The 23,927-nt window shown below is 36.6% G+C and overlaps 1 protein-coding gene across 3 annotated transcripts; it reads right to left on the reverse strand.

Annotated features, from left to right (window-relative positions):
- Positions 1-5,425: 5,425 nt before the first annotated feature.
- LOC122092155 lies at positions 5,426-21,259 on the reverse strand. Of its 3 annotated transcripts, XM_042662488.1 has the most exons (5): positions 21,049-21,259; positions 20,847-20,892; positions 19,668-19,721; positions 18,178-19,050; positions 5,426-8,328 (listed from the first exon to the last, which is right to left on the reverse strand). In XM_042662488.1, exons 2-5 carry the CDS (start codon positions 20,850-20,852, stop codon positions 6,292-6,294), a joined length of 2,970 nt encoding a protein of 989 aa, XP_042518422.1. In that variant the 5' UTR covers positions 20,853-20,892; positions 21,049-21,259; the 3' UTR covers positions 5,426-6,291. The 3 variants fall into 3 exon arrangements, with proteins under 3 accessions (XP_042518422.1, XP_042518425.1, XP_042518424.1); XM_042662491.1 differs by lacking the exon at positions 19,668-19,721; XM_042662490.1 differs by lacking the exon at positions 19,668-19,721 and having other exon boundaries at positions 18,178-19,053.
- Between the last annotated feature and the right edge of the window lie 2,668 nt (positions 21,260-23,927).

Consider the following 23,927-nt stretch of genomic DNA (forward strand, 5'->3'; position numbering starts at 1 on the left):
CTCTCTTTCCCTCTCTAAATCAAAACCATACTAACGTGGGAGAGGGGATGGAAATAGCAATTTTGCATGATAGCTAGCAGCTTACATGCATTTGGAATTACATTACGATAATGTGAACATTGTTGAGGAATGTTGATAGGTATTCCCAGCTCTTATTTCCTTATGGTTTGGGCCCACCAAATGGTAGACCTACAAGTTTGTCCTCGATCTTTCTCTTCCACCTCTCTTAAATTATTATGGATTTTTTTTTGGTTAAATGTGATATTGAGTGTCTACCATATACACGATTTTTATTTATTTATTTAGGGAGAGGATTCATAAAAGGCAGCATGATCCCGCATCAGTATGAAGATCAATGAGAGTATATGTGGAGGAATCAACAGAGATAAAATTTCAATTTTTCATGTGAGTGGGTGTGATCATTTCACCCATCTTTGTGTCAGGGTGTAGTAGCCACACTATCTTTTAGGCTTGTTCCCATTTTTTTTATTATTATTATAATATTGTGGTGTGTTAGGTTGACAGTCAACACTTATAATAATTAACTATAACTTGTTAATCTTTTTTGCATGGATCCTCATCCTTGCTTGGAATCTCCATGTGACCGACCCCATTAAATTGGAATAAGGTTTTGGATGTTGTTGTATTATTATGATTATTATTTTGTGAATGTGTTGGCCTACCACAATGGTGGCCCAAAAGAGGAAGGGGGGAGAGAGAGGATGGAGTCAGTGGTAGGAATTGATCACTCAATCTCCCTAGACCTACACTAAGCTAACTGGTTGGCCGCCACCATTACACTACAAGTTTATACCATATGGTGAAGTTGAAGTCTCTTTCTCTCTCCCCACCAACCCTCGATCTCTTGATTTTTTGTCCCATGATAAGTAAAGAGTAGTCACTCATAATTATGAAAATCTCTCCATCCATCATGATGTGATCCTATAGTTGGACTCTTGGGAATATGAGTTTCATAATTAACTTTCATCCCATATGCTTTACCAAAAAAAAATAATCTCATTAATCAACACACCTTCCTCCAATCATAATACAAAGGCAAGATTGTCGTGTCTTAAAATGTCCTCTCTACACCATGGATGAAGGAATACTCAACTCTTAAAAACATTGAACGACATAAGAGTTTTGTACACATATTGTCTTCAATCAACTTCATCTCCTCTCATGTTTTAGTCCAACCAAAATTTGTCCATACTTTTTTTTTTTTTAAAGAAAAGAGTTTTCTATGGGAGAGTGTGATTCTTGCATATATGCAAAGGCTAATGGGAACGCATGAGAAAACATCCATTGAAAAATCATTTTCCCTCTCATGTGGAAATCATTTCACCTGATCTCTCTCTCTCTCTCTCTCTCTCTCTATATTGTTGTTAGATGTGTTCCTTACAAACTTCCTCTTCATCATTCATCTTCTGTGGAGGAGCAAACAATATTAAAGCTTAAAATGCTGTGGATGTTTGTGGGTTTTTGATGTACTATTTCAAAGAAAAAAAAAAAATTTACTATATTCTAGGTAAGCCATCCTTGTTCCAATCATGATTTTTAGTATCGGGATCAGAGCTGGGTCTTTCATCGATACCCTATCATTTGGTCCCACTGTTTTTGGGTGGTGGGGTCTACTCTTTGGCTGGCAGAGATAATATGACATATCCCTTCATGGACCCTACACCTAGCATTTCTTTTAGGAGGTAGCTAGCTAGGGGTATAGGCTATGGCCCATGGCTGTCATGTCATGTCGACCTCCCAATTTTAATAAAACTTTATTTACATGCCATAGTCTTTATTTTGGGTAAAAATTTACATGACATAGTCGGTGGCATTTAGACTATCACCATCTGCCATGTGGCTGATATTAATTATTCTTTATTTTAATTTTTTTTCCCTCCAACTAAGGTGCCAGATATTGGTAGGCTTATATTAAGGGAGAGGGACTAGATGTAGTAATTGATAATTTTAGGTCATTGTTATAACTATTAATATTGTATGAGTAATACATCAATATATATCGTCTAAGCCTGATATTGATATGGCACTAATATGATTAAAAATTGAATTTTTTTCTTAATCTCAAATCCAACTAGTATTGATCAATTCAATTGATATGTATTGGTATCAATATTAATATTTATTGAGATTGATATATGTATTGATATTGAAAACTAAAACCTTGCTTTAGATTCTGTATATTTCTTAATACAAATTAAAAAAAAAAATCTTGTAAATTAGGATTTTTCATTTTTTAAAATATAAATTACAAAAAATGTATTCAAATAAATAGAAAAATTTAGAAGGAAAATAAGGAAGATATATATATATATATGATTCGCCCTGATCAGGTTTGACTCTCTTGCCTCACTAGATTTTGAAAAGAGCAAGTTGAGTAAAAAAACTTGGTTTTTCAAATATGCCTAAAACAATACGCAAGGCCTAAAAAAGCTCAAAACCAAACAAAAAAGAGTGAAAAAAACAACATCTCTATAAGAAGTAACTACCCGCCATTCGCCAAATAGGTATGCACATTACTAAATTTGGAAATTTTTAGAATTTCCCCAACACACCCATGAAAATCTAGGAACTAACCTTAAATTTCCCAAAAAGAATACAAAACCAATGTAAATATTTTGAGATAGTTGCACAATAATTATTGATTATAATAAAAAATTAATGCAACTTGTTATCATGAACCAGAGCGGTGAACTATAAGGTAGTAAACTTCTAATTGCCCATTGTTTTATCTCTAAAAGTCATTTAATGAAGTGTTTATATAAAATGACATGCTTTACCCTCATTGAAAAAAAAATAGGTTATTTTAAAAAGAGCAAAAAACTAAGGTTATAACTTTTAAGTTCTCCATTTTGGTTACAATAATAAAAAAATTTCCATTAAAAATTTTGTTTTGATTTCATTTCTCTTGTTCACTTTACCACAAGCAACCTAAGTTCTATTTTTCAGTATGAATATCTACTGTGATTTTTCTCATTACACCTATAAAAATCAGATCTAAACTAATGTTAGTAACATGCATTGCTGCATGGTTTTGATTAATAACCAAGTTCAAATTACAAATTTATTTATTCAATAGAACAATAAAGAAACTTATAAGGTTTAGGGTTTATGGCTTTAGGATCTTAAATTTTCATCAACCACATCCGCGTGCTAACTAATAAAAGGATCAATTTATTTGCAGCATTTTTCATGCCTCCTAATAAATCATTTTTTTTAAGCATTTCTCTACAAAAATTATAGCTTTACTCCCTAATAAAATTTTGAAAACCAACCTACCCAAAAAGAAGGAAGCCTTAGCTTTAAACAAATGTGATTATTATAATATTGAAGAAAACCATCTCTTTACTCTTTTGCAGATTATGAAAATGATGTAAGTTAGAGGTTCCATGGATCCCAAGCTATGAACTGAAATAGTGTTTAAAAAATTGGTCCCCTTAGTGTTTGACTAGTCTATTGGAATTCTATATCACCTTTGTAATCTACGCATTGTTCATATATAAGCAAGAAGAGAGATAATATGCCACCTACTCTTTGCTAGCCATGCATGCATTTTTTAGCCTTTTAGCTCTAAATCTAGTCTGTGTAGTTGAAGGTGTCCTTCTAAAAATGCCAAATGGGAAGACTGGATTGAGATTATAATGAGAAAAGATCTAACTCATACTTTAAAAAGGCTCAAATAGTATCTAGCCATGAGTCAGAGCAATTAATGCATCCTTGATTCATGGTCTAATACCCTATGAAGGCCGGAATTTCATGTATAGAAGTCACCACTTGGGGAGAGGAACTCTCTAAACCAAAGATTTAAGTCATTTGTTCGAACAGACTTAATATGTATTTTAAACATTAAATGGGAAACAACAAGGAAGCTGGTCAGGATATGCTTACCATCAATGACTTAATTTCCTGCCACCTTCAATTTTCCCAAAAAGGCTTTTTGGGACCATTTTGAAGTACCAAACTTCAAACAGGAACACAGCCATGTAGAAGACAACTACCCACATAACCACACATTCTCTCCTCCCTCCTACTTGATTGGTTTAAGCTTATCAATGTGTAATAAAAGACAAACACCTAAAACACAACTTTGTTCTTGGCTCTGTCACCATGCATTGTGGTTCTAACATGGATAGATCCATGCATCACTAGTATCCTTTTCCATTAAAACATATTATATAAGATGCAAACAATGTCTGGTCAAGAAAAGTGTTATTGAAAGTCTCTTTCAATGAAATTAATAAGCATAATTTGTCATATTTGAAATCCAACCCATGAAAGGAACCTGGTTAATTATCAGATAATTATTTAGTCTTTCAATATGGTGTGAGTCTCATGATTCTCTATGTTTTTTTAATGTAATTAAAAGATCAAATGGATGCTAATGTGGGCCCTTTCATTTCTTATGTAGTTCCTTATAAGGCATGCAACATCAGGATCCAAAAAACAATTTATAGTCAAATGGATTAATCCAAAGTTGTTCTTTGAGAATCACAACCATCCATTCTGAAAATCCAAAGACTACCAAGTTGGAGTTATTTAAATGGAGCTTAAAAATAATAGTGATAAATGGAGAGTTCTTGATAGACTTATTGCTTATCACTCTCATCACAAAGGAAGTTAGGAAGCCCCTAAAAGTTTCTTATAAGGATACTGAAGGTGTGTTTGGAATGCATTTTCGGAATACATTATGGGTATAGAACACATTCTAAAGCGAGAAAATAGAGAAAAATTGAGTATTAGAATCTGTTATAGACCCAAAATCTATTCCAAGAATGCATACCAAACACAGCCTGAAATTAACCTTTTATTTTAAGAAAACTTCCAATGTTGGTTCCACCCAAGTAGGGAATCAATTGTAGGTGGGTTTTGGATCTCTTTAATCCTCAATGGTACATGTTTGGTCTTTGATTATATTCCATTTCCAAACCCTGCAAAAGCCAGCAATCAATGAATCAAGTCAAGCCTCGTCTTCGTTCCAAAACTTTAACCTATACACAAAGCAAACTGTTTAAAAAGGCCCATTTTAATATTAAACTCTTGAGTTAGATAGGGCAATCTATTAATCCTTTGGAAAAATTTAGGTGAGCCAATTGTAGCCTAGGCTGATTCATTTACTAGTGGAGAATGGAGACTCCATCATTTGTAACTTTGACGCTTCTGTATCTTTTTCAACTGTTTAAGAATGCCGATGTCAAGAAGAGAGGGTTCTCTGAGCAAAAGGCATACGGGAGCACATCAATGAGGGGCGACGGAATGATTTTGTACATAGAGAGCAAAGAGGTTATTTTATATTTCATACATAGGAGGCAAAGAGGTTAAAAGTTACACCCCCCCAAAGATAAAAGAAAGAAAAATAGAAACCAGGAAAGAAAAAAGGGTCAAACAATTAGATGAACACATGATAATATACATATTAGCTAGGCCTACATTTTGTAATCTGTGGCTCAATTTGCCTGTAAACACAACCAAATGATCATCTGTTCAACTCCTAATCAAAGTACAACCATCAAAACATGTTTTAAAGGACAGAGCTAGAAAAATGTAAGTTCAGTTCATGTAATGAATCCTATATCACAGTGAGAATAAAGCAAAGCTATGGAAAACAAAAGGATTCCAAACAGAAACTATGATTCAATACAGATGGGGTATAAACCTTTAAAATCACAAGGGAGAAACTATGTTCATAACAACACTGTCAGAATCAATACTAATGGGTACCCAATTTGTGTATAATGTGGCTCTACAATCACAGAAACAATCAGAGTTCGACCAGTCAACGCACAGCATTACTCCTCTTAGATGACATAAGAGAATGACACCCTCCAGCTTTGCTGTTCAGAACTCCTTTGCAGCAATGTCAATCGATCTTATGGAAAAGGAAATTTATTGAAACTGACAAATGTTCTTGTCTGGAAAGCCTGAGTCCCTCTGAAGTTACTATCATTTCTTCTTCCTACTTCTCAAAAGAGCCAAGTTTTACTCCATCAGATGTGACTAAACTGTCCTGAAGCACCATTATTCAATTGTTTCTTCCAACCTATCATGTTCCATTGTTTCAGCAATCAAATGAACGGAAGACATTTGGAAGGGATAACATTGTTCTTCTCCTTGCATATAATGGCATAGAAGCATCCAAAAGAGATAGTGATCTCCCTGGATTACTGGTAAATACAATGAACACAAGTTCTTCGGCATGCTAACTGGCAGACCACTCTTTCCCAACTTTCTTGCATCTTCATCTGCAACACCAAATGATGTCACCATCTAACAATATCAATCGTCTTTACACATCAAAACTTCAGGATGATATGTCCCGTTCTTCTCAGATCCAACCTGGGATTTGCAAACTATGTAGGCATTACTACTACACTCACCATCAACCACCATCTCCACAACCTTCGAATCCACGACTCCAGCTTCAACACCCCAATTTCCAGTAACTCCAACCTTGCCACGGGATCGTCTGGAAGGCCTTGGTATTGAAATCTCTCGTGAAAGGGCCTCTGCACTCCTCTTCCTTCGCTTTGTGTTCGTAAACCCACAAGCAAGAGCCTCCAATGCCTTTGTTGTCAATGGTCGGTTTCTTGTGCTCTGCCTCCGGGCATTTACAGTAGGCTGCTGATTGGCATTATTGGTTCTCAATGCTTTGGAATCCTCCGGCTGCTGGCTGATTTCAGATGGTAGCAATGACCTCTTTGGGTCTTCCAGGCTGTCAACATCTTCAGTAAAGGGTTCCTCAGTTTCAAAATCTGGTGGAGCATGGGGTAGATTAAGGTCAATCAAAGTCTGCGATTGAGGTTTCGCATTATGTAGTTCACCAAAACAATTCCCAGTGAGAATCCCTTCACTGCTCTCGTCTGGACTGCCTTTAGCTGAAGAACCTGTAGAAGATACCTTATCCAGAGATTGCCTCACTAGAGAAACCATGTTATCACTTGCAAAAGGTGAGTTTGACTGCAAAGAAGGCTCCTCTTGTTTTTGTACAGGAGCCACAGAAAAACTGTTCCTGCTGCGGCTTGTTTCTGAATGACTACAAGCAGTCAACCTCCGCCTTTTTGTGACAGGGGCATGGTTTGACTGGCTGGGTTTCACCCTCTGGCTGACTTTGCACCTAGTCTTCCTTGGTTGCTTCTCAGTATTGGAGTATGTATTCTCAAGATTGTCTGATGGACCACTGGAGGGACCTGGACCATTAGCAATTTGGATGACTTTGCACCTAGTCTTCTTTGGTTGCTTCTCAGTATTGGAGTTTGTGTTCACATGATTGTCTGATGGACCACTGGAGGGACCTGGACCATTAACAATCTGGCTGACTGGGCACTTAGTCTTCCTTGGTTGCTTCTCAATATTGCGATATGAATTCCCATGATTGTCTGATGGTCCATTTGAGGGATCTTGACAGTAAGTTGGCATCGCATGCTTAATGCAATTTGTTGTGTCAGAATAGGAGCCCCTGTCAAACATGACCTTTGAAGGGCTGGAAGTATTAGCATCGCCTTGATTGTGAGCCGGGTTTGGATAATCCACATTCTCATCAGAGCTATCTCCCTCAGGTTCTCTGGATATGTTAGTTGGGATGGAAGTATTCGTAGTGTCGACAGGTATACTTCGTAGTTCTCTGACTTTTGATGGTTCTTCTCCATGAACCAAACTGGTATCCACGATAGTAAACTTCATGAGCTCTGACTTACAATTTGAAAGGCGTGGTCGAAGATAACAAGGTCGTTGATGATCAGAGAACCCACCTTGATCCAATTTTAGCTCTGAGTCCCAACTAAATTCTTCCTTGCCTTCACTTTTAACTGCTTCAACCTCAAGCTCCAGAAGCCTTGGGTCTGACGCAACTTTATTCAAGACATCACTGACAGAATCAAAGTATTGGTTTCCTTTCACAAGTCTCCTTCTCGAGAACTTCTTAACACCAGGTACAAGAAACACCAGAGCATGCTTGGAACCAGTATAACCATGATTCTTAGGCTGCTCAGAATGCCACCCTCTTGCAAGTAAACGGGGCCAAACAGCTTCCCAAAAAAGATCATTTGACCGGGCTTTGCTTAACCGGAAGTCTCCTGTTAGAAACTTAATGATGTCCCCAGATGTAAGTAACGAGCATGCCTTGCCAATTGGTATTTCAGGACGAGTAGAAATAACTTGATTGGCCTTTAGAGGCTCCATCATGATGCCTGTCAGATCTTGTTTCCCTTTACCAATTCCTACAGCTTCAATAAGGACTTTCATGCCAACTGTAGCCTTTAAGGTGGAGGTAAATTCTTCCAAAGAAATTTTTCCCTCTCCAAATGTCCTAGACACCTGCCAATCGCTCACAACTGAGTTGCAGACAGAAGGGCAAAGTATTTGCTAAACAGATAAGAAGCAATAATAGTTACAAACACAAGTCCAACATTTTCTTAACCAATCACTTCCACCAAAGATTTGGAGACATCTGCTAGCATTGAACTTTATCATCTAAAACTTAACAGAGGTAAAAGAGAGTAAAAGATTTCAACACAGGAGGCTTTAACGGTGAAATATGACAAGGATACCTCCATGCCAATGTCCATTAACGAGGATAATGGAAGTAGCATCATATTGTGACATTTCATACATTCTCTCCAATTAAGGAGTTGCTAACATCAAAATTTTCCTAAGGAAGTCTGCGTAATCATTGGAAAAAGCCTATAACAGGATATGCAAATTTTTTACCAGCAACACAGGTAAGAAGAACAGTGTTTAAAAAGATAACCCCGCGTAATTTCGAAGGATTCCTTTTCCTTGATTTTCATTATTTCAAAAGATGCACCCGTGTAATTTCTAATCCATTTCCTTTCATTGGTGTCCTATGTTTTTCTGTATGTACTAATCTTTACAGACCAATATTAATGAGATTAACATCTTATCAATGTTTGTCTGATAAGCACCTCAGCAGTTGCTAGACCCACTACGTGTATGTACGCATAATATTAATCTGTACATTCTTGGTTCACTATTCTAAGTTCTCAAGCTTAGTTCCCACACATATGCATGTTCTCAGCATGCAAATTTTTAACTCCAGATGTTGCAGTGAAAGGCTATTTTACTGCTACGTAAGGCTAAAACTAACATCTGTATTGAATCAGTGAAACACATCATATGGAAAGCATTTCATCATCAGCTTCTGCTGCAATATGCATACTTAAGAACTTTTTGAATCCTAACCAATGGGTATCTGTTCCAGGAACCAGAAAGCAGAAATTCTCTTTTGTTTCCTCAAAAATTGTCAAACATATTCTAATACTTCCAACTAAAACCAAGAATCCTGTGTCTCTTGTAGAATACCAAAACACTGGAATAAATCAGCTACCTTTCTCCATTACTTTGCACACAAGATAACAAGAACTGAAATCTATGCAAATAACAGTTGAAACTGAACTCAACTGAACCTTATCCAACTAAACTGGGTTGGCCACGAATTCTATTTTGCCATTCAACTCTATATATCATGCTTGTTGCAAATAACAGGTGAAAAAAAGATAAGAACTACAATCTATTGAGTAGAACTGCCTGCATGTGTCCAATGCATGCACAATGGATCGGACAAGTCCAAAAATCAGAAAATGAAGTGCGCTTGTTACATAGGCTACATACTTAGCTTATAATTACCCCTTTTTTGCACATTAAAATTTTACTCTTTTTAATTTTAGTTTCTGAAATTATTTCTGACAATAATAATTATTTCTGATAAAAATAAAGAGTATTAAAGAAAACTAATTCCATACCTGACAATGACATCAACAACTATGATACCTCTAGAAGATCCCGAAGATGAGAACAATACATTAACAATAATGATGATAAAAGGATCAAGGCAGATAAATTGTGAAATATTAATCTTCATACATTTACAATTTGGAACTTTTATCATATGTGAGTCGTGAATCCTGTGGCAAAGACCAGCAACAATGCTGGCAAGAAGGAATAATCGGGTGTAAGCTGAAGACACACATAGCAAGGGCAAGGCGCAGACAAAACAGACATAGATAGGAAAAAATATATGATTACTAATTCGAATTATGACCGTAGGTCCTATTCATACACAGCTAGAATTCTTTCTAATGAGTTGCTAAGTTGCCTATGTCAGGGTAACGTTGTAACCAAGTGAGCACCAACAATCCCTTCTTTTTTTTTTTTTTTTTTGGGGGGGGGGTGGGAGGGGAGGGGAAGCACCCTACCCTTTTTTTGGGTGAATTAATAAATGCATTAAAAGAAGGGGCAGGGAGAATATATCCCCTAAGGGAGATTACAAACCCCATAAGCACCCTACCCTTAGCCCTCATGAGCCACCAGGTACCAAGGAAGATACCTTAATGTCCAGGCAGGGACATAGCACAATAGCACCTTGGTGAGTTCTCTCATCGCCTGAACAAGAGCCTGGTCATCGAGGCAACAGGGTGCTCTAACAAGATAGCAAGGAAAATCTGTATTATTTCCTTGAATGTGCAGATTAGCAAACCACATGTAATCATAAGTGAAAACATGTCATCTCTAGGCTTTAAGAGTGGAAAGGTTTATGATTTGCAGCACACAGTCAATTGGCCACTGCACATGAGCCAGCTAGTTATTTCTTAGTTGGATTTTCCAAGATTCTGTTTCTTCAGTAATGGCTACTCTCATGAATTGGATTAAAAGAAAAAAAGAGGTGTTAGTTGGGTCAGAGAAAAAAAAAATCTGAAACACAACCACTTCATAATAATGGTCCAACTAGCACTAAGGAGGAGATGAACAGGATGTTGGCCATAGAATTGGAGCACTCTAATGGAGTAGATAAGTCTCCTGAGTGTTGGATGACTGACATTACCGATCAAGCTTTAAGTGTATTTCTTAACAGTACTACAAGAATAACCATGCAATATGGATTAAATCATCAGAAACCAAAGCCATAACGAAGATAAAGATGTTCTAATAGATGAGCAGCAAGAAATCAAGGTAAAAGTGGAAAATAATGCTATCCAGGAAAAAAAGGACTGCCTCCTTATGTGATTAATAAGGGAAACCGTTATGCAGTGAAGACCAATGACAGCATTAGTGAAGAGTTGTCTTGCACAACTTACAACTCAAAAAACGCAAGATGAATGCAAAAAAAGATAGGTCTAAATAGCGGGAAGAGATCTGAGATCTACACTCTCACAGAAGATAAAGGCCTAAAAATAACGGAATGGTTTAAAAGAAAATTTTCTTACTAAGTTCAAATAATTCAAATTTGATGACTATTCTCAATTATACCTGAATCATCTAGTTTGCTTGCGTAGGCCTAATTCGGGCTTATTCAAAATTGAACCCAGCACCTAAGCTGTGCTGAATATGACCCAGAAGATTGAAGCCTCAGCCGAGCCCCTATGGCCCAAATTTTGTTCTCAAGTAGAACCAAAAATCCATGCACTAATAATGAAATTAATGAATCCAGGTGGCAGTTAGCAATCCGCTAGGTTACACAGATAAGGGCAGGTCTCAGAACCTGACACAGACACAAGCTGTTGGGATTCAGCAAGGGCCAAAGAATAGAATTCAGGGACTCGGGGCATAAAGAAGTGTTATTTTTAAATATATTCAAATTCACAAGCAAATGATATATATATATATATATATGTATAGACTAATTTTATTTTGTTATGTAAAGATCAACTTTTTACCTCCTATTTTTCCCCATTATTTTGCCCCGACCAAGTTTAAAGTGGGAAAATCATGACCTACAACCCAACAAACGGAGAAAAGGAAAATACACTTGATCTTTGATCTTAACAAATAAGGTAATTTCCTCTCCATTGACCAAGATTATATCCATAACATGGTCCATTAGCTAAAAACCACAATGTTCACGTCAGCAAATCAAGGAGTTAAATAACATGCAGACCTGATGGCTCCATCATCTAGACAAGCTATCATCCAGATATGACATCTAACTGATGGAACATATGTCACCTCATCAAGGCTCAAAGCACCAACATCCTTCCCACAACCCCAAATAACGGTTATCCAATTACCCAAATCTGGGAACCAATAGCCTACAAAGATCTAGAATAGCAGGTCTCTCAATAATCCTCCAAAAGAGCATATAAGGAACCTAGTCAAAGAATGATCAGATCTGGTTGCAACTCTGATCACAAGGGCTATTACGTGTGAGGAATGGACTGCCAAAATTAGAATTGAATCTAACAGTAAGATTAGGAGAAATCAGGAGGTTATGAATAAAATGTGGCTAAAATTAGGAACAAAAGGTTAGCAACGGAAGAAAACAGCAACTAAAGTGAAGAAATAGCAAGTTTAAGCAAAATAGAAAGTAAGGTATGACAACAGAAACTAAGGAACAAATTAATAAGTGGGTATAGAAAATAGAAAAATAACAGGACAGAATTAGAAACAAAGCCAATAAGGTGGTGCTGCTGCAGGTTTTTTAGAAGGCTCCAAAAAATCAACAACAGTTTGAGGGATCAATGGGATGTCATAGAATCAACTACAGCACAAAAAATCTGTCCAAAACTTAAGAAAGAACTCAGAAAACAGTTAGTGGACATAATAGTAACAAAGAGAGCAAATAAAATAAGGAAAAAACAAAATCTGGCCTTGTAATGGAAAGAAAAAAGCAGAAGAAGAAGAAGAAGAAGAAGAAGAAGAAGATGATAGAAGAATAGAGGAAGGATATGTTAGGCCCCTCACTTAACTGTGGAGAAGGAATCCCAACACCTCCAGCTTGGCATCTCACCAAATTTTGCCTACTGCTTCCCATAGTCATGGTTTAAAGTATCGGTGCGTATCATACCATATTGCACGATACATATTGGTAATGGTTGGTATCGATACTATACTCACCAATATGATACATGTATTTTATAAAAATTTTGGTTATCAATGAGGATCAAGTATTGTATGATACTCTACGTTTCCTATCAATACTCATCAATATGTACATTTTCCCGAATGAGTGAAAGTTTAAGGGTATTGGTACATATTGAACCGTATTGGCCGATACAGTATGGTACGCTACCGATACAGCTCGATAAGATCAATAAGTCCCTTTAAAGGGGCAAAAATGTCTTTTATGAAACCAAAATCGTGAACACAGGTGAGTTTTTGGGCATTTTTCTCTTTCCAAAATTACCCGTAATAAACAATTCCCAAAAACAAATTTGAACACCCCTATGTAGGGTGCGCCTCCTACCCCCTTACCACCCCCACGGCCCGCTTACCGGCAAGCGGGAACGCCATTATTTGGGAAAAATTACCAAAACTTCTTGGATTAAACTGAGATCAAGCTTCACCAATAACAGGCAAGTGCACTACATCATCCTGGTCGCTCCTTTCTTAAAGAAACTCATCCTTTATAACAATTTAAATCGAATCCATTTGTATCTTATATACAATGTTATCCATTTAGTGCTTATGCGTGATAGATCTTATATATTTCTTAGCATAGTTGTCAAGGCGTTGCCAAGGCATCGCCTAGGCGACGACTAGGCATCCAGGCGGTTTTCCTGGGGCCTAGGCGACAGCCGCCTTGTTGCATTGCATGTTGCCTTGTGTTTCAGCACTTATTTATGCCAAATATCATTCAAATAAATGATATTTACTTAAGAAATTATTCATAAATTAGCAAATACCCCTTATTTGAATCCAATAAAAATAGTTTAAAAATCAAATTCTAAAAGGATAAAAAGTCAACCCCCTAGTCCAAGAACAAAAATTGGATTTTGGTTATAGGGACAATTTTCAACTTTTAAATGCTGGGGTTTTTCTCAATTATGAAAATTTTATAAATTCTATCATGTTAAAACATTGCTAAAAACCAAAAGTCCGGTAAAATAATATTTTGTTTTGATATTCATAAAATTATTTTCATTCAGGAGATTTTAACAGTATTCGTGCACTTAAAAATAAGTTTGACTGAAGCATAACTTTGTCATTGCAACTCAGATTTAAGTAATCTTAGATTTGTTAGAAAGCTGGTTTTATGTTATAACTAATACAAGAAGTCTTATATAAAAATAAAATCATTTGACCAGTCAAACTTATTATAGAATAAGAGCATTTCTCTAAATGTTGATTTTTTATAACTTAATATGACTTAATGTTAATTTTTTATCATTTGATGTGGCTAAATGTTGATTTTTAATGACTTGATGTGGCTAAATCTTGATTTTTTATGATACAAGGTATATATAACTTACTAAATAATGTTAGAAAATAAGAAAAATAAAAAATAACACTTGTTCGCCTTGTTCACCTTAAGGCGGGCGCCTTCTCGCCTAAGCGCTTAGACAACCCTCCACCGTCTTGGTTCGCCTTGGCACCGTGACAACTATGTTTCTCAGTGTTTATGCATGATACATGTAAAAAACCTAATCCTTTTGAATAATTTTAATTCAATACACTTGTCTCTCGATACGATGTTCTCCATTTGAGTGTTTATGCATGACACGTGCTATATATTGCTCTTTTATACAGGTTATTTTATGCACAAGTGCATATAAATGTGTATCATGTCCATTTATGTCATATTTTTAGCATGTCTCCAATACAATACGATACCCTCTGATACGTATTTTAATTTTAGCTGACTGATATGACAATTGATACCGATACTTTAACCCTTGACCACAGTAGATATAGCTCAACGTTTCACCAAAATTGCAAGAAATATTTTGACGGTTTCGACAAATGTTGAAACAAAACCTTGAATGATATGCAAAGAATACAGTGTTTCGATCAAAACTTTGCTATGTCGGCGATATTTCGACAAAAAGTATCATTTTGGTATCATTTCGACGGAAACAATACATTCATTTAATATGAAATGTCAAGTTTGAATGCGATGGGTTGATAATTTGACACATTTCATTCACTTCATTGGTTTCGACAACAATGGTTGAGAAAACTTGGGTTTCCAAATTACTCCCACACAAGAATGGAACAAGTTGTTGGGCAGTAGTGGAATGCATCAGAAACAATAATTTGTAGCATTTGTGGAAGATTTGTGCAAGATTCAAAGTTAAAGGCATATCACTACTTAGAACTAGATGTTGTATAAGGACTCTAGGATGGGTAGAGGTGTGACATGCCTGTATTGTTGATGCCCATATCTTTGACCATTTGTAATGTATCATGTATAACATTTAATAATTATTGTTTATATTTAATGTATGATCATTACAAATGCATATATTAGTTGTTTTAATTGAATTATGTGTGTTCTAGTACTAAATTTTTTATGTGGAATAAGCTGTACTAGAGAATGTATACCGCAGCGTAAAACATATACTACCAACCTAGGGTCCGAAGTCACTACCATTTTGGGTTTTTTTTAATCTAAAAGTATGTTAGGCCTCTCACCTAACTATGGAGAACAGGAGAAGGAACCCCACCAACTCCAATAATGGCGTCTCACTACGGTTTTCCTAGTGCATCCGACAGTAGATATAGTTCAAGGTTTCGCCAAAATTTCGCGAAATATTTTGGTGTCGACAGATACTGAAATGAAATCTTGAACGATATGCAAAGAATAGAGTTTTGGTCAAAATTTAACTCTCTCGGCAATATTTTGATGAAAAGTATCATTTTGATAGAAACAATACGTTTCTTTTATAAAAAAGGTCACGTTTGAACAAAATGGGTTGAAATTTTGACCCATTTCGTTCACTTTGCTGGTTTAGACAATGAGGGTTGGGAAAATTTGGGTTTGCAAATCACTTCCACACAAGCGTGGAAAAAGTTGTTGGGCGGTAGTAAAACACATAAGAAGCGACTATTTGCACCATTTGTGGAAGATTAGTGCAAGATTCAAAGTTGAAGATATATCATTGCTTGGAACTTCATGTGGTTCTAGGACTCCAGGATGTGTAGAGGAGTGACTTGCTTGTATTCTTAACACCCATCTATTTGACATTTTGTAATGAATCATGTATAACATTTTATAATCATGAAATGGTATAATTTTATGTCCATTCACTGCAAATGTATATTTTAGTTGTTTTAACTGAATTATGTGATGTTCTATTACTGAATTTTCTGTGGGATAGGTCATATTAGAGAATGTATACAACAACATATACCATTAACCTAGGATCCGAAATCACTACCATTTTAGGTATTTTTTAATCTATGTGTTCCACTATGTTTAGAGGACCTAAAATAGGGTTTACTAGAAGTTTTAGGACCTAATTTCGCCATTTGGACCTCAAAACCAACCATTGAAACCTAAACCATGCTCAAACCCGAAACCTAAAACTATGACAGTAGAACAGATCTGAATCTTATAGAACCATGCTACATCTCTCATAGAACTCACATACTCAAGGCTAAATTATGTCTCAAATCATTCAGGTAACGTGATCCCTTACTATTTATTTAGAACTCACATGAATAAAGAAAAATAGGAAACCCCCCAAGCATGGAAGAACAAAAGTTTTCCTCAAATTAGAAACTCTTCTAGAACTTAACAAAATAAAAACTATGGGTAGATTGTAGCATTTCTTTCCAACCCTTCTAGAAACACTACTAAAATAAAAAACTTACTAAAATAGTAATTAACACTAAACCTGTATAGGCCTTAAATCCCTCATATTTGGTCTTATAGAATTGGCCTATTATAATAGTAAGCAAAAAAATACTAAGCCCACAGCCCATATAAACCATTTTACACCCAAAATTAAACATATTGGTCCACTCTAGATCCAGTCCAATGGCCTAATTTGTTGTTGGCCTTCTTGTTCTTCTGAACTGCCTCACCAAACCACCCCCCACCCTAAATCAAAAGAAGAAAAAATTTTAAGTACCACCAAGGATGTCGCTCATCTTCTTTTCTTCTCAAAGAATAGAAGGCAACCCCCCTGACACCTTGATCTTTTCCATAACAAACCTTATCCAAACTTAATGGGGTCGGTTACATGGGGATTCCAAGCAAGGACGAGTGCAACGATCCATGCAAAAAGATTGACGGGTTATGGAAAATTATAATAAGTGCTGGCTGTCAACCTGGCGCACCACTATAAATCAGCCACAAGCTTATAACGACAGACTATAATAAGGAACCGGCTGTCTACCTGACGTACCATATAGATCGGTCAAGGCAAAACGTCCTACATGCATTACGTCCAGTACCAAGATAATCCATCACTCAAACTACTTTCATAAAAGGAGGAATGAGATAACAAATTCTTGATAACCCCTCTAAGTACAAAAGTAACAACTCGAACACACAACTCCGCATTGAAAACTATGTAATCACACACAACTCCATGTTCAACACAAAAAGGTCTATGCAATGTAGTTCATCAAGAAAAATCTCAAGACCTAGCAAGCCATTGTCTATGTTTTATTAATATTGTGATGAGCCGCCAACAAAATAATAACAATGATAGTAATAACTAAACCAATAAATCATCTCATTACTAAGACACTTGAGAACCATTGGAGTTTCCATGTAAAAGAGGACAAGGGGATGGGTATGGGTATTGGCATATGCGTCCAATACCAATAGTCGGACATTCAGACATGGTTGTGAAGGAGAAGATTAACAACCACCCCACCCCCTCCCCTCCCCCCCCCAAAAAAAAAAAAAGAAGAACAAAACACATTTTAGTCAAGTCTCCATACCCAATTTTGAACACACATCCCATATCCTAAGTTTTAGGAGTCAGGTGATCCAATTCCTTGACACATACCAATATACCATACCTGAACTCACACCCAAACCTGCATAACAACTCTTGCGTTCCTTCATTTCGATTATAGGCTTACAGCTTGCCCAAACATGCTCATTTCTCAGCTTATAATATCATGGAATATAAAAACCAGGACATCATGTATCAAAAAACTACAGAAGAACTACTTGACAGAGGAATTATATGCCCACACTTCAGCAGCAAAGAACACTACAACATAAATAATATACAAAAGGATATCAAAAAGTCAAAAGGCCTTGATAAGTACATGTAATGTAATTGTACACTAACATATTAAGGAGAAGAAAAAAATTGATTAAATATCGCATAAACCCTAATTTCCAAATATAAACTTCATCATATTATAAACAATACATCCCATCAGAAACCAACTTATTCTGATCAGTAAATTATAAAAATAAAGATTCAAATTGAATACTTAAAATATATAATATGTATACAGTAATACCTCCAGCAAAGTATTCTGGCATTCCTCTGACATGTGAGGAAGCAAGCGTGACAATAATTCTTGTTGCCTCCATCCAGTAAAAATTCTTTGCCCATGTATACACTTTCTGCTTCTCATCTTCCTGCATTCTGACCACTTACGATGCCCATCAGACCTATAAAACTCCCCATAATAGAAAGATAGTATATCCCCCATTTCTTTACTCTCCATAAATTTCTTCACCTGAATAAGATTCTTTCCAAAGACATATAGACCAAGGATAAAACTCTCCTTCTCAATGTCACTCCAGGATCCACCTAAAGATCCTGGAAATGGACAGTAAGTTCTGCCTCCACGCATCTGAACCAGGTTAGATTTATTTTCTGGCACCATAGGCAACTCCACATCCATCTGCTTGCTTACCACCGCAGTTGATTCAAGGCTTTGTGATGGCCCAACTCCTTTTCCATATTTTAGGGAAACATCCAAAGATTCAAGTTTCAAATCTCCATTGTTTAAAATAATCTGGTCCTCTTTATTGTTTCCAAACTCTACCAACCCATTTTGGTCCTCATCTGGATTACCAAGACATTCCAGCAATTCAAGTTTAACATTAGCAAGCTCATCATGGACCCACATGATAGGGATGGGTAATCCCATTAAAAAAGAATTAGTAACATCAACCATGTCATCTGAATCAATTGATTTCTTTATAAGCTGAATACTGCCAGAGTCTTCAATCAGGGGTGGGATTTCCACCTGGTACTGATCCCCAATTCGAGGAAGCACCTGTTGATCTCCAACGATACTGCTTATTTCTGGATAACCTGGTGCAAGTAACTGGTCGGAACATGTTTCTTCTATGCATTCAAGGTTCAGTTCAGCTGAATCCATCTGCTAAAAATGAAAAAAGAAAATTAAAGCCAACAAATGTAAGCAAAGTCACCCATATGAATCTACTACTTTAAATACCACTCAAAACAGACATAATCATTTTCAACTCATGAATGGGTGGTAGATGAAATTACTTAAACCAAATAATGACTTAAGATAAGAACAGCTTACGCCTTACATAAAACCAAACTGAATAACCTTTTCAATGACAATCCTGGGCTCACAAACCCTGTTTAGAGACTGACATACTGACATGCTTGGCCTGTCAGAATATTACAATATGCATGTAGGTGCAAAACAGGCCACTTGGAACTCTAAAAATGGAGAGACAAAATGTTTCGACTGACATGCCAAAAAGAGAAACGACAAAAATAATAGATGAAAGTAAATTTTTGGTACAAAAGATCTAATGGGTTAAAAGGTAAACGATGGTACCATTGATATGAGTCTTTATTATGCTCTCCACTTTATCATAAGGCACCAATCAAGCTAGGGGTTTACAAACATAAATTTTTACAGATGTGGTTCTCAGCAGTAGATACTGCATTAGCATTGCTACTCATGGTTCACATTGAATGAAGTGAAATAAAGGCAAACACAGTGTGCAACAAAATCACCTCTGTGACACGCACAAAAAAGTCTTTCCCTTGAAATGTCCTTCCCACAACTAACTGTTAAAGTGACAAGTCACCAAGTAAAATTTAATCTATACAAAATGGATTCTAGTAGATTCCACCTTCTCTTTTTGTATTGCAAAGCATTAGTACAACCTGAAACCCTAAAAGTACTAAAATGACATTCCAAACAAACCACTCCAGGAGTATAGATAGTTCAGCTACCCAAAATTAATTCTATAGACAAACAGATAAACATTCTTTCTGGGCATAATAACCCAAATAGATGGCCTTTCCCAAAATGTCAATAGAAAGCGCCCATGTAAAGTTCAGATATTTGACTACAGCAGAAAACAGTTACTATATATCAGCCTTCAAACAGGAAAACACCAAAACCTAAACGAGTGCATAAAGATCCCCTAACACGAGAATTCCAGTTAAATGGATTTTCTCCTTTGAAAGGTTCAAAAATTGAAATCATAAATATTCCATCTGCCAAAGGGAAAGCCTCAAGCAAACACAATTAGCCATACATATGCCAGTATGATAAACAAAAAGACTTTCTTTCATACACCAAAAAGTGCCAAATCCAGGAGAAAATATGCTCTTGAAGAAAAAATTTCAACATAAACATATATTTGATCAGAGATTCCAATATCTGAGTGTGGAAATCTGAGGGAAGACTCCAGTCTAACACCACAAACAATGTGGGCAAACATTCAAAGGGTTAAAAGTTAAACACTCGCTAAACCCACAAACCAGATTCCTACGAACTAACCAGCACCAGCAAGAAACGCATAAAGGCAGAGCCTCAAAATCAGAAACCAGGTACAATGATAACGAATCCCAGATCCATTTTCGAACCCAAATACAACCATCACGAAAGAGCATCAAGAAACAGGGAAAAAAATACCAAATTGGAAAGAAACCCAATTGTGTTAAACTCTATAAACTGAACTCCACATATCATCAACCACTCCAACAACGTTCGAAGTTTCGAACTAAGCAAACTGTCCAAGCATCACGAACCCAGCATTCATAATAAGAATTCCCATGTGATCCCATCGAATTCAACTTATTCTATAACTAAATAAGCCATAAGAACAGCAAGAGAAGTACATTAAATCGTCTCACAAGAAGAACAGAACATGCAGAAAGGAATGAGAAAAAAGATTTCCTAACCTCCATGGAAGAGCTTGAACGTCAAAACCCACGTGAAAACGAAAGCCTGCGCAAATGGGTCTTCATGGTTATGTATCGATTGACCTCGATTGTCAACTTCTCCATGAAAAATGACGAATACAAAAACATAGAACGAAGCAAAGCAGACACAGACAGATAGAAAAGAAACATAGAGAGACAAGACATAGTAAAGGATATTTACCTGCTTTATGAGATAGCTAAGCTTTCATGGCTAACGAAGGCAAAGAAGAAGAAAAAGAGAGGGAAGGCCAGGGGAAGGAAAACTAAACCAAAGTCGTGTCGTCCCTCTTCCTGGACTATATAGAGAGAGAAGGGCTAGAGAGAGAAAATAGTAAATACGAGTTTTTAGTAAGGGAGGGCCGATTTAAAACACAGACAGAGAGAGAAGAGGAGTCAGGACTCAGGAGAGAAGTTTTAGAGAGAGAAAAAAATTACGCTTTGGGTTTGGAAATTTTTTTACTCACATGAGGATGCGACTACCGGTTTCGTAAGCGGGTTCCATGCCTTCTTCTGACCATATTACCCTTATTATCTGAGACTTTTTTGAAATTCCATTAATTTAGGGAAAATCCAACAAAAAAAAAAATTTACGATTTAAACAAAAAAGGAGAAAAAGAAAACCATTGAAATTAATCCTGACCGTTCAGACTCAAAATAAGCTGGTCCATTCGATTGTTAGAAACTCAGCATCTGTGAAAAGTTTGGGCCTTAATCCACGGCTATGACCAACTGGTGTGTCCTAATCCATCATCTTCTCAGATGGTGCCCACTGGGTGACGGTTCCTTATTAGAAAAGTTTAAAACCAAAGATTTTTTAAACTGGGATGAGTGGGATCTTAGATTGGTCCGACCGGTTTTTTATCCGGATTGGATTGAGATAAGTTGAATTGGTGAATAATCGACCCAAATATGCCTTAAACCTAATTTTTGAAAAGGGGTTCAACCAACTCTGATTTGAATTGATCGATCCAACCAAAATTGAGATTAACCAATTCCAATTTAAATCAATTGATTGATTGATCCAACAATGATTTTAAACTCCCTATCAAGGTCACCGCACAATCTCGAATTTTGAAAAGGGGAAATGGCTCTCTATTCTGGAGCATAGGCATGCCATCACTCCCAATCTCTATCTCTCTTCTCTTTCAAATAAAGGACACGAATATCTTTTCATGAAGAGGAGAGGAAAGATATATACACCTAGTATTGCTTTAGGCGATGCTCTCTGATAGAGTTCTTTTCCATTTAAGGGCATGAATGTCTTTTCACAATAGAATAAGAGATAGACATATAAGAGTGCTGGTGCAGGCAACACTCCCATGAACAATTCTTTTTTCCTTTGAAAAATTAGACGATACTAATAATGGGAAGACCCATGGAGGAATACGAAAATACTTGAAGGGTATTTCAGTCATATAAAAGCAACTGAGTGATTAGGGTAGTTACAAATATAAAATTATTAAATGTGGCTGATTATCCCGATATATACATGTGCTTTTCGTGAATATAACTTGGCAGAGAAGGCAGTTATCCTATGTTCCATGAGAAATACGGCGGGCCATGGGTGCTCTTACAGAACAGGATCACCGTCCAAATAGTAACATACGGTTGGGATAGTATCTTGAATCATAATGTTGACTAGACTTGTATCATTTACTATGTGCCGATGATCCAACGGTGAAGAGATTCTGCATACAGCCAGTTGTCTACATGCGAAGCACTATAAGTAATACTCCTCTAGACCCTTAGGCCGTAGGCCTTAACCGATGGGATAATGATTATATCTGCCATTTGCCACGGTGACTCAAAAGGAAAAGATACGTTTACCACGTGTAGGGTTTGGATGACCAATGTGGGTCCCATATTCTGTTGTCGTAACCAATGAACGGTGCAAAGAAACGGTTGTGACCCGTCGGTTTGCCAGTCAGGAATCTGGACTTGGCGTTACTCACGGTAGTATCCGCCCACAGCAGTATAGGAAACTTCTGTAGACCAATCGGTGACAGAAGACTTATCAACGAGATCTGCCGTGCTAAGTGCTAACCTAACGCATTGGTTTTATTGGAAGCGGCTGATTCTAGTCCTGCAGTGGGACCCAATTCTGATAATTGTTTTTCCAACGGTTGAGATCACGGCATTCGCTCATCTTTATCAGGATTTCTCATAGATCTGATCTTTGTGTTTAAAGTTTTTTCTGGTTTCTGTTATGGTCATGGTTTGAAGGATCGGTAACCGAATCGTCCGAATCAGGAGATTCGTATCGGAATCGATAGGGTAGAGGTCAATACATTCTGGGGTGATCCTGTATAAGTGGATTGGTACAGAACAAGGGCAAAATGATGATAAAAAAAATTTCTAAAAAAAAATTTATAAATAAATTCATCCGATCCAGACCGATTATGGACATTCCGGATTCATATTGGCTCATGAATCCCGTTCCTTGATACCATTTACTAAAACTATGGCTATGGGAGAGTGATCTCTGAGCTCGCGGGTCGGGGAACCAGCAAATGGTGAAGGTGAGAGAAAGTTTGTCAGGAGGCCAAGAGGAGAGAGACTGATGTCCATTGTTTTAGGTGCTGGTATTTGCTTGGTCTTTGGACCCTTAGAGATTGATTCAGATTGTATAGGGGATTACATCTCTCTGATTTTTATGTTAATTTTGACTTCTTCTTGATCGTGAACTTAGTTACTCAAAGATCCTGTAATTTGTAGAGCTATTGATTTTTGTTTTAAGAAGTTATCAACTTCTGTGATTATCTGAGAGTTCACATTTCATTTTCATTTTAGGAAAACAATCGAGCAGCGGATTGGTTAGCTAATTTTGCTTGTGAATCTATAATAAATTTGATTTTCTATGGTGATGATCCTCTTCCAAGAGATCTTAGTTGCATCATTCGAGAGGACAAAGCTAGTTTACCAGTCTTTCGAATGTAATAGTTATTTTATAAGTGTTTTTTGTTGGGTAAGGCGGGTTATGTCTCCCTTTTTTTTATTGTGAATTTTATTTTTAATAAAATTCTAGAGCTGTCCCTGTCCCAGATAATATTCGGGGTAAAA

Source organism: Macadamia integrifolia, chromosome 10 (genome assembly GCF_013358625.1).
Source record: "Macadamia integrifolia cultivar HAES 741 chromosome 10, SCU_Mint_v3, whole genome shotgun sequence".
NCBI lineage: Eukaryota > Viridiplantae > Streptophyta > Magnoliopsida > Proteales > Proteaceae > Macadamia > Macadamia integrifolia.

What these genes read in the sequence shown, in the direction of transcription:
- LOC122092155 (XM_042662488.1), bottom strand. An exon ending in TTTTTGTGCGTGTCACAGAG is followed by an intron (nt 19,051 to 19,667) that starts GTGATTTTGTTG and finishes CATTTTTAGCAG; the next exon opens with ATGGATTCAGCTGAACTGAA. An exon ending in GCCAGAATACTTTGCTGGAG is followed by an intron (nt 8,329 to 18,177) that starts GTATTACTGTAT and finishes AGCGATTGGCAG; the next exon opens with GTGTCTAGGACATTTGGAGA.